Genomic DNA, 11,010 nt, shown 5'->3' with positions numbered 1-11,010 from the left:
CACGGTTAGTCGGTTACTATAACATTTTTATTGACGAAAAACAAAAGCAAAACATACCTCATGAAAAATAGTATGAATTGAAATATCAATAGAATTTCAAAGACCAACTCGATTGGGAAGTTGTTACCAATGTTACGTATGTGTAGATTAAGTTGACCCTAAACTAGTGTTATTCTTTTGTCTCAACTCTCAACCTATTGCAAATAAGATACATCTCAATCATGTGTAATACTCTAGAAGTAACTTTGTTTTGTTATCATGTGTAGAGAACAATCAACTTGTTCGTGGTCCAAATATAGTACAATTGTTTTTCTTTTCCATAGTAGCACCATACATCTATTTTCATTTGTTCTAAAACGGTCATATATACTCCATTTCCACAACTTGGTATTTTGCATCTTTTGTTTAAGGGGGAGATGATAGAAGCAATTCTCACTCTAATTTGTTTTGATTGCCAGTCACAATCCTTTTCTAAGACAAACATATGACAAACAAGAACTCTGAGAAAAAATATATTGCATTCTCCTGATTTTCTGAAAGTAATTAGCAGATCAGTTCCTTACTATAATCATTACTGGAAATGATGAACAATGTCAAAACTACAGGAATCTACTATCAACCTCTTCTTTTTCATAGAATTGGGTGTTATGTCTTATAAGTCAATGCACTCACTATGTGTGTTTCAACCAGCTAAGCTTCCATCACCCAAAAGTCCCTTCTTTGTGGTCTATCCCAGCACCTGATACTGTTACCACTCTAAGCAATGGTCCCATTTCATCATTATCAAATCATAACTGTATAATAATTACATCCACTTAAATCTATATCCACCATAGCCAACCACCACTGTGACAACCATCAGTTCCTGATGTTGAAGAAGAAGCTGAAACAATTAATCAGAAAAGCATTTAGCTAACTCTTTCCCCTTGAAAACATTAAGCAACAAAAAGAAAAAACCAGTTCACAAAGCATCAATCTCTCACTATCTTCCTGGTCTCTCTTGTTCTTATTCATTTGTTTCCTTGCTCATTTTCTTCTCATTGATTCCCACAGCTTATATTAGTTGGAATAGTATATACTAAGTTAAACACAGACCATTATTTGATTTTGAGACTTAATCTAGGTTCTTAACAGTATAATCATGTGCATATGCAGATATATAATAGTACACTCTTAAATCTGAATAATTTGATTCTGAATTTTCTACTCTAGGAACACAACCACCCTTGTCTTAATGCATGTCCTTTAAACTTAATAGCTTCAACCAACTATGAACTACCATTTCTTTTTCAATCACAAATGCTCATGTCTCCATTGGCCATTGTTAATGTCCATACTGGGTTGGTGCATAATGCTTAGTCTGTGGTTCAGTTTTAAAGCTTAGCTATAGTGTGGTGGGCACCCATTTCACTCAATGAATCATGCACCTAGATTATGCATAGTCCAAGAGCTCTGCTCTCATTTATTTGAGGCCCTTTTATCCTAAAAAAAGAGATTCCAATTATTAAAGCAAACTGGGTTCATGTAGTGATCGGAAGTTTGCATAATATGATCCAATAGTACCTAAACCTTTTGTTTGTGCTTTGATTTGGGTTGCATTCCTCTTGTAGTGTTGGGATTGCTTGAAGATATAGATCATAATTATGCAGCTGTGTAATTCATGTTTAGCCTTTTGGTTTGCTAAATCTGGCTTCATATGTGTTGGATTGGGAATATTTATGGAATATGTATATACATAACACTTATATCTAGCTATTCAGTAAGTAGAACTGTGAGAGTGAGACACTAGCTTGAGCTTCTTTGGATTAGGTTGAGTGAAATTTGACCTCTTTTAAGACTTATATAAGTTGTAGTCTTGTAGAATGCATTGATAACTTATAACTATTAATCTGGTCTCACCTGGTATATAGATTAGAGGTATTGGAAGAGAGAAAAATAATTTCCTTCTATGTTTAACCTTAAGAAAAAGAGCATACTTAAGAAAATGATGGTCAAAATGAGAGAAAATTGAAACCCTTTAACCTATTTGGGTTTATTTATCTCATTTTAGAGAAACTGAGTCATTCTTAATTTTCTTATATCAAACCAACCGAAACTCAATCAAACAATGGATGGTTTAATTTGTTCCTCTTGTCTGTTTCGTCCGAATCGATTAGACAATTGACTAAACTGCAAATACCTGTGGAGTTTTGTAACTTGGAAGACAGACAAATCAAACATTATTGTTCTCTGGCAACTTGAAACCGCACAATGCCAAGACTATCAATCACTTATGCAGTAGTCTTTCATTTTTCATTATTTGCTTAGGTCTTGGCTAAAAAAAACACTCGGGGGATTACTACGTTTTATACAAAGCAGATGATAATAGCCATGAGAGTTTCAATCGCATTAACTATCTCATGTCAATTAGAATTTCATCTTGTTTCAAATTGTTTGACAGAGTTGCAAGTTGACTAGAGCCATATATCTTTACGTCTTGATAAGACAGAATTGTTATCCCAGAGAATTCTCAGTCCCTTGGCTTTGATTCTAGGTAGTTGAAGCAAGAATAGCAGACACCGATCGACTGGGTTTGATTATGAATAGCTTAACTTTTAGGTCTTACATGGTGAATGAAATATGAAGCACACAAACAATCCCACATCGGTAAAAAGCGTCAAGCCGTGGCGTTTATATTCAAACGAATTGCTGACGTGCGTGTTGAGCCCGGTCACGTGGGCTTGTGACTCAAGAGCGGCATTAAAAGTTTGCTCCCCCACCAATTTCTCCCCACCCTTTTAGATGAATACCAAGTGTTATTTTCACTTAAAATGGTGGCGAGCAAATTTGTTTTCATGCGTGGGTACCCTGGAGCAAATTTGTTTCCATGCGTGGGGTACCCTAGGGCGTTGCAGGCCCTCCGGGATATAGGTGGGCCCCGCTGGAAGCGGTGCGTTGTGACCAGTTTAAACAGCTCGCCGGACGTGGGCTTCGCCTCTCAGCTCCGACCATCCCTTAGACAGGAAATTCTCTCAGGTTTTCGGCGATGAGCTTCAAGAAGGCTAGGGTTTCGCTTTAACTCCAAAATGAGTTTCAGGGAGGGACCTCATGGTTGTACCCTCATTGAGACCAACTTTTTTCATTGATTAAATTAGGACTGAAGTGAGTTGTTGAGGATGCTTTTCATTGTTCCTCTTAATCCCCAGACTAACACATCAAGGTTGCTTTCATCTTCATCAGAATGTTGGAGCACATCTGCACATTGTCCTCAACCATTATCCATTTTTGCGACTACATTGATTCTCTGTACGTTATTTTTTTTCCTTCTTGTTGTTGCAACTCAATTGATGATTCTAGTCGAAAGTATATAAATGAAACACAAGGTGTCTATTGTGCAATGTCATCGCAATTTCTGAGGTTGGTTTTGGTTTCTTATTTGTTTCACCGACAACTTCAGACCATCTCTTTGGTCATTGCATTTTGTTGTAGTTGCAATTTCTGGCTTTCTGCAAATGAGTTTTAACAGATATATAGGACTTTGTTAATAAAATAACCAACAAATCAGAGTGGCGCAGCGGAAGCGTGGTGGGCCCATAACCCACAGGTCCCTGGATCGAAACCAGGCTCTGATAAAAAAAATTAATTTTTTTTTCAAGGGTTTCATATTGGAATGGTGCTTGAAATAACAACATGAATAATTTTATTACTGCCCCTGCAGTTCAATATACACTTTCAATATGTAGGAATATTTCCCATGTAGGTTTTAGATTACAGCTACAATGGGGGAGAAACTAAAAACATCTCCCATTTGCTGAATATATAGCAAGCCAAGCATCACCAAATTAAAAAAGAAAGGTGATCATGCTGTTATTCACCTTCTTGTTGCAAAATCTTAACAAGAGGGTCCAGCAATTTGATGATTAACTTGAAGGCACAACAGAGAGCTCCAATCGGCCAGTCCATTCCTCACCTGGCTTCAAGGTGATTGGCTTCTCAATTGCTGCTCCATCAACACAAAGCATCTGTTTGTACTCTTCATCTCCAAGATCAACTATGGATTTGGATTTCTTATCCCAGGGGTTCCATACCGCTAAGAACAAGTAAAGTTGAAATACAAAAAAGATATTAGTTGATAAGTGGTTGTTTAAACTGTTTAAGTGCCAATTGAACTTCCTCAAACTAGTATGAAGTTAATGACAAAGAGTGTTGTAGTTCCTGCCTTCCTGGGGAACCTAAAAGTTGCAGATAACAATTCCTGAATCTAAGGCATGAATCTTACCAACATCTGGAAGTCCCTCCTTTCGTACAACAAATGTCCTCTTTTTTTCATGATCAAAAACAGCTACTGCACCTGAAGAACTAAGGTAAGCTCGGTCCACCTGTCCAAGAATGTAGACTTCATAAGGGGACCATTTGGCTTCACTAACAAGTTGAGAAGGTGTTGGAAATCATTATTTACCTCTGATTCAAATGTTAAGGCATCCCCTTGTTCTGTAAAGCGCTCCTTTTCACACAGATTGTCTAGGTAGTCAAGAGTCTCCAGGCCTTCGATCCTCACTTCACTGTCAGTTCAGATCATACTAATTTCATTACTCATTTATGTAAAATTACAATCATCTACTGCTTTCATTAGCACACAAGGTGAACAAAGCTTATGCTGTAGTTTATTCTAAATCACCCGAAAGTATGATACCACTTGCTCCTTTCTGATTGGACTGGTATCTGACATTAATCATGATGTGATCTGTATAACTTTTGTTTCTGACCTACTTGACATATATGTAACAAAGCAAAATAATGATTATCATTCCAATGTTTCATATTTTCAGATTCCTCTTCTTTCTTTGTTTGTGAAATAAGTTAGAGGAATATATCAACTGCAAGAGATTAGTTAGTACACTACCTAGTAGCTAGATGGGATAAGAGACTTACAACCAGAATAACATGGACATTGTTTAGAGCTTTAAACCAATAGTTGAACCTCATTTTGGTGTAATTGTGTGGACATAAGGCCTACTATGGTCTACCATCTACCAAATCTATAGAGGGGCAAAGATGAGATAACTAGCACTATAGCTAGTTCTGGCTTTTGGTTTGCTTATAAGTTTTAAACTCTTGATTATGTACCTGATATCAGAAATGGAGAAATATGTATGAAAGGCAATCGAAAAACTGAAAGGCTTGCAATTGATGTTCCTGATGCGTGATATCAGGGTTAGATGCCCTTCTGCTGCCAGTGAGACCCTAAGACGAAACTCGAAGCTGAAAAACATGATTTAAAAATCATCTTTTCAGAAAGAACATATATTGTTATAAAGCATATGCCAAATCTATCATACTAGGATACTTTCAGGATTCAAGCTCAAACCTATGTGGCCAAATCTTTAAATCATCCTCAGATGGTTTGAGTAGCAAGTCAATGTAGGCCTTGCCATTAGAGTCAAAAGGATTTAGAGATGGAGGTTCATTGTCGATTACCCAAATCCTGTTCCTAGCAAATCCATTCTGCTCCAATGATCCATTTCCAAACTAAAGCACAAATCTCATAAGACCGAATTTACCAAAATTTCCTATGTTATAATAGGCATAGGAAGTTAAACAGATGTGTGTGTATACCTGTGGAAAACAGATTGGAATTCCTCCTCTCACTGCTTTTGGTGGCTTAAAGATTGCCTAACATAAATCGGGGAGTTTGACAGAATTAGTCTTTTGTAATTTGCAACAAGAAAGAATAGTCCATATTGTTCCTGTTCTGTATGATACACAAATTAAACAATGAAAAGGCAGAAAACTTTGAAGATCTTTACCTTACTACTGATGAACAACAATTCTTCCCCACGCTCACTCCTCCAGGACAAAACCTGGCCTCCATGTAAGCTAACCTGGATCGAATTCACATAACATAATCAAATTGTATGTAAACAACAAGAATATAAAAAAGGTGGATCAAAGAGTCTGGTTTACCCTGGCAGAAGCTCCTCGAGGATTTTGAAGGATAACTTGATCGATTCCATTCTTGTCTTTTGTAACTTCAACTACTGCTGCTCCAGAATGACTCATTTCAAATTTTCAACAAAACAGTAAGCACATCAATTTGAATAAACAAGAAGAAGAAGAAAGAGGAAGCTCTTTCTCTATCTTTCTCAACTCAAAACAAGACCTTGAAGGCTTCAGAGAAAAGTAGTATACAAGTTGGATCAGCAAGGCATTTAATCAAACAGTTGAGGATTCACAAGAACTTTTCCATGCTCTTTTCCTGTGACAACAAACCAATCTTCCCGTGAACTTGAAAATAAATCCCAACCACCTATTCAACTAACGCAAATCTTTCTTCAGCAACAAGCTCATCACCAACAAACACAGACCCAAGAAATCTCAAATAAACTAATGAAAAACCCAACTTCAGCTTTCAAACAGATCCAACTTTTGGCGAAGAAAACCAGTACAAAGATCAAATCTTTGTGCAGCCAAAATGACCAAAAAACGTGAGAGGAGATTCCACAATTTGGACCAAGTAGTCCAAAAACACCCAAATGGCGGTTTCAAACAAGAAAACAAAAGGGATTTCTGATTGAAACAGTTCTTTGTCGACCAAAAAGAAGGAAGAAAATTTGGAACTAAAAGAACAGAAGAAGTTGACAAATGACTAGACCTTTTCCAGAAGAAAGAATCAAAGATGAATCTGTATTTGAATCAAATATAATGGTAATCAAAAAGAAAAAAAGATTGAAGGGTCAGAAATTAGAGATGGATATATAGAAGAAATAAATTAGTACCACTTGCATAGGGAAGCTTAAGAATTAAAGGTTGTTTTTTTATGTGTAATTTACGTATAAGACATATAGCAACCAGCTAGCCATGACCATGAAGAATATGAAACACTGCAGCTGGGTTTCCACACGTGATATAGACAAATCTGAAGTAACAAACGTGCCACCCTCGTTAACAGAATTAACTAACCCATTTGAAAAAAGAAAAAGAAAAAAGGATGAAATAAAAATAAAATAGTTAAATTTGAAGTTTCCCCACTAGAGATTCCTCATTTCTACTGTTGCCCCCCAAAATGTTTGAAAGATTCTATCTTTTCAAGCTTCAAGTTCTGAGTTCACAATGTATGTGCTTGATCATCATTTGAAATTTCAAGAACTTCACGTACTTGACATTATTAGTGTAGAAGAGCGTGTGAATAGAAATAAACAAATAGTTATACTTGATGGTTTGCTAAACGTAGTCAATATGGTTTGCACTATTAGAGTTTGAGTTGAACCATTAGAAACAATCACATTTTATGCATCAAATGACATGGGCCAATGAAGAGAGGAAAACTGATGATGAATATATAATTAAGGGGAGCTTATTCATAGACGTTGAATAATGAATAAAAAAATTCATTTGAATGATATACGAATTTGTGTTCTTTATAAATTTTGGTATATTAAGTTTTAAAAATATGAGATTGGTATCTCATGTTTCCATCCCGACCTAATATTGGTATATATAGCCATTAAGATGACTATTTACCCTCAGATAAAAAAAGATGACCAATTTACCCTTAATTTTTTTTTCTTCTTTGTTTTCATATTCCAAATTTCCAATTTTCTTTTTTTGGCTTTTTATATTTTTAAGAACGTAGAGAAAAAATTCATCGTCATTGTCTCTTTGTTAATAATCAGTTATTCATCTCAATCATTTTTGAATGTCAACGGTAACAACAAGATCCTTGAGTGTCAGCAGAAACAACAAAGATTGAACTTCTATATGTTTCCCCTCTTCAATATTCTTCAAGTTTATAAAGGCCAACCCAAATTATCAAATTCCAAAACCTCTTCTAATATTTTTAGAATATGAACAAATAAAAAAAAACCTAAGAAAAAAAAACTTAAGGGTAAATTGGTCATCTTAATGATTATATATATCAATCTTAGGTCGGGATAAAAACATAAGATACCGTTATGATATTTTTAAAATTTGATATACTAAAGTTTATAAAGAGCAAAAGTTCGTATACCATTCAGACGGATTTCTCTAATGAATATGAAACATTGTCCGTAGGGATCATTGAGTGTCATGTTGCCAAATAGTCTAAATACACAGGCAAAAGATTCTCCAGAGAGCTCATTTTGATGTCTACGGACTGATATACCGTGAAGACAATGACAGAAAATGAGGAAAAATGGTTCAAGTGTGTCTTGATAAGATTCCATGTTGGAGAAGAAACAAGAAAGCATGAAGCAGGTTATACACAAAAGTCTATGGTCTATTCTTAGTAATAGTTGGGCAATTTTTTTGTTTCTTACTTTTGGGCGCCACCAAGAATGGATGAACTAATATGGGTTGTATTATAAAGACTCAACATGGTGAAGAAGAAAATTAAAGACTTGGCTGCAATGAAATACCAAGAATTCTTTCAACAAGGCAGGTTGAAAGGTCTTTGGTGGCTTTGCTTGAAAGTGCAATAGAAAAAAGAAAAGAAAAAGAATATACAGCTTGAAAGCTAAACGTATCACATAAGTCATAACTTAACTAAATAAGGTCTGCAGAATTACATATATCTTGGTACTTTTCAATCCTACCTAATCCTCTGGCTACAGAGATGCCATTCTCTGCCTAGCCTATCCATACAGGTACATTTTCCAGGAAAACCTAAAATGAAAGAAGGCAATCTAGTGAGCAATGGCTATTTGTCACTGTCCAGCTACAAAATTCCAGTCTGCAGCCTGCTAGTCGTAAGTGAAAATTAAGTTAATTTGCCTTCCAGTTCACTGTCAAAACTGAAAAATTAAATCAGGTGTCCATGTACGCCTACAGGCAGATACCGCTTCATGATCATCTAGCAGCAACAGCGTCAGTCCTAGAACTTGATTCCAACAACTGATTGAGCCGGGTAATTGTTTCAGAGTTAGAAGTTTCATGTGTCTCGCAGTCCAGCTGAGCGTTACTGTTTACGGTACCCAAATTGCTAAGTATGTCCTTACCATCATTTGGCAGGGTGACGTTGCCTTCAGTCTTAGGGGAACCATTCCCTCCTTCCTGCAGTATCTGTGCGTTTTTCAGCTGCTCCTGTACCATAAAACTCATGTCAGACCCAACTGCTGATCTACAGGCTGCTTTTTAAACTACAAATAAACATGGACCAAATCAACCTTTCATTTATTTTACAAGTCATCTTAGCTAAGTAACAACTGTTACAAACATATTTGAACAAAAGTCAAGCCAAAACATATTCATGCCTGGATTGATATATACCTAGGTTCCCACACGCAGATCAAGGGCTCAAAGCATTAGTAAAATAGTAAACAATCTGTGAGAAAGTACCTTTAATGCAGCATTTTCAAGCCTCAGTTTTTCCGCTGCCACTTTCACTTGATCTAGTTCAGATTTAAGGTCCATCTGTTCTGTGCTTAAAGAATCACAACTTTTGACCAGCTCCTCATATTCAGTCTGCTTCCTCATCCTAGATCTCCTTGCAGATTCTCTGTTGGCCTGTTTTCTTTTCTCTCGTTTCAACTGCTTTTCATCCTGAGGAAGCGAACATGTATAAGCAATTGTGTTTATAAAAGACTATTTCCATAGTTATCTTAGAAACCAAACATCCAAGATCAGTCCAAACTCAAAAGTTATTCAAAACTCAAGAATGTAACACAATTTTAGAATAACTGTCCTGCAGAACCTCAAGATGGGCTCTGAGGAAATTTCAAATCCATATTCTTTCTCAATCCCGTGGTTTCGATTCAAACCGCTGAGAGTTGTTCGAAACAAACAAATAGATCGTATCAAGGCCGCAAGTGTTTGAAGAGATGGTCTAACTTGAATACAAATTGAAGTACATAAGCATAAACTTGCAAACATATGAGTAAGACTGACAACAATTCATAAATATCAGCATACCAGAGCCATTGCATCAAAAGGCAACCTTTCACCAGCAGAAGGAGAGAAAATAGCTGTGCTAGTTCCGATGTTCTCATAGAGAGAACCAATAGGTACTGGCACAATGTGAAATTCCTATTTGTATCCCCTTCATAGTTTGGATGGACTTGGACATCAGTATCTGTCATCAAATTAGAAAACAAACGAGTCAGCATGAAGTAAATGGTCATATTTAATCCTTCCAAAACAAAAAAACAGCAGAAGGATGAGCGACAAAAATAAGCCACAAATGCTAAAACCATACCAGCAGATCGTAAGCTCTCAGACCCCTTTTCCCCTTGCGTGTGGTGGTCTGCCTGATAAACAAACCCACACGAAACAATTTCAATCACGAACATCCAATCATCAAATACAATGACAATACAAACACCAAAAAAACTCGAGAGTTTCCATCAGCTCCACCTGTCAAATCATCCTCAACCACCAATTCAACTAACTCAAATCTTTCTTCAGCAACAAGCTCATCACCAACAAACACAGTCCCAAGAAATCTCAAATAAACTAATGAAAAACCCAACTCCAGCTTTCAAACAGATCCAACTTTTGGTGAAGAAAACAAGTACAAAGATCAAATCTTTGTGCAGCCAAAATGACCAAAAAACGTGAGAGGATATTTCACAATTTGGACCAAATAGTCCAAAATGGCGGTTTCATACAAGAAAACAAAAGGGATTTATGATTGAAACAGTTCTTTGTCCTAAAACAATAGAGGATTACCACTGTACATTCAACCGGTAAAAACACTGTATTGCCCCAGGTTCGTATGGACACCTGTGGGCATGTGCTGCTGATACGTGTCTGGGTCATTGACGTGTCGTCAGAGAGAGAGAAGGGTTATTCGTGAAGCGAAAATCTGCATTGCCATTGTCAATCAAATCGTCGAGGTATGGACTTTGCTCTGTATATGATTGATTTTGGGTTTTTGTTTCATCTGTCCCGATCCTTTGTTTTGATTCCAATTTGCCTATACTTTCATCAATTCGCAAAGTCTGGGTTTTTAAACGGCAGTGGTCTGGCGGACTTTGTGTGGGTTCATTCTTTTATCACAAGTTTTGTGTTCGGTGTTGGTTTGCATGTTGTCGGTTTCGTCGATAGCCGTAAGTT

The 11,010-nt window shown here is 36.5% G+C and overlaps 2 protein-coding genes and 1 non-coding gene across 4 annotated transcripts; 1 reads left to right on the top strand and 2 right to left on the bottom strand.

Annotated features, from left to right (window-relative positions):
• Nucleotides 1-3,539: 3,539 nt before the first annotated feature.
• Nucleotides 3,540-3,611, top strand: TRNAM-CAU. The gene has a single exon. It is a non-coding gene; the product is annotated as a tRNA-Met (tRNA).
• Nucleotides 3,612-3,658: 47 nt separating this feature from the next.
• Nucleotides 3,659-6,672, bottom strand: LOC101303703 (putative glucose-6-phosphate 1-epimerase-like). Of its 2 annotated transcripts, none has more exons than XM_004298820.1 (8): nucleotides 5,944-6,672; nucleotides 5,772-5,861; nucleotides 5,596-5,640; nucleotides 5,348-5,508; nucleotides 5,107-5,241; nucleotides 4,439-4,541; nucleotides 4,259-4,358; nucleotides 3,659-4,069 (listed from the first exon to the last, which is right to left on the bottom strand). In XM_004298820.1, the coding sequence occupies exons 1-8, from the start codon at nucleotides 6,037-6,039 to the stop codon at nucleotides 3,900-3,902; spliced, it is 900 nt and encodes a 299-aa protein (XP_004298868.1). In that variant the 5' UTR covers nucleotides 6,040-6,672; the 3' UTR covers nucleotides 3,659-3,899. The 2 variants fall into 2 exon arrangements, with proteins under 2 accessions (XP_004298868.1, XP_004298869.1); XM_004298821.1 differs by having other exon boundaries at nucleotides 5,596-5,652; nucleotides 5,787-5,861.
• A 1,797-nt stretch (nucleotides 6,673-8,469) lies between these two features.
• On the bottom strand, nucleotides 8,470-10,350 carry LOC101303420 (common plant regulatory factor 1-like). Its single transcript, XM_004298819.1, has 5 exons — nucleotides 10,309-10,350; nucleotides 10,151-10,202; nucleotides 9,868-10,027; nucleotides 9,295-9,498; nucleotides 8,470-9,039 (listed from the first exon to the last, which is right to left on the bottom strand). The coding sequence occupies exons 3-5, from the start codon at nucleotides 9,874-9,876 to the stop codon at nucleotides 8,806-8,808; spliced, it is 447 nt and encodes a 148-aa protein (XP_004298867.1). The 5' UTR covers nucleotides 9,877-10,027; nucleotides 10,151-10,202; nucleotides 10,309-10,350; the 3' UTR covers nucleotides 8,470-8,805.
• Between the last annotated feature and the right edge of the window lie 660 nt (nucleotides 10,351-11,010).

Source organism: Fragaria vesca, linkage group LG5 (assembly GCF_000184155.1).
Source record: "Fragaria vesca subsp. vesca linkage group LG5, FraVesHawaii_1.0, whole genome shotgun sequence".
NCBI lineage: Eukaryota > Viridiplantae > Streptophyta > Magnoliopsida > Rosales > Rosaceae > Fragaria > Fragaria vesca.
This window is presented reverse-complemented; position numbering and strand designations above follow the sequence as displayed.

Bases quoted from the DNA above. Each gene is read 5' to 3' on its own strand.
- LOC101303420 (XM_004298819.1), bottom strand. The intron at 9,040-9,294 runs GTACTTTCTCAC...TTTATGGTACAG, and splicing joins TTGAAAATGCTGCATTAAAG to GAGCAGCTGAAAAACGCACA.
- LOC101303703 (XM_004298820.1), bottom strand. From the start codon at position 6,039: ATGAGTCATTCTGGAGCAGCAGTAGTTGAAGTTACAAAAGACAAGAAT. The intron at 5,862-5,943 runs GTAAACCAGACT...AATTCGATCCAG, and splicing joins CTCGAGGAGCTTCTGCCAGG to GTTAGCTTACATGGAGGCCA. The intron at 5,509-5,595 runs GTATACACACAC...TTTGTGCTTTAG, and splicing joins TTCCAATCTGTTTTCCACAG to TTTGGAAATGGATCATTGGA.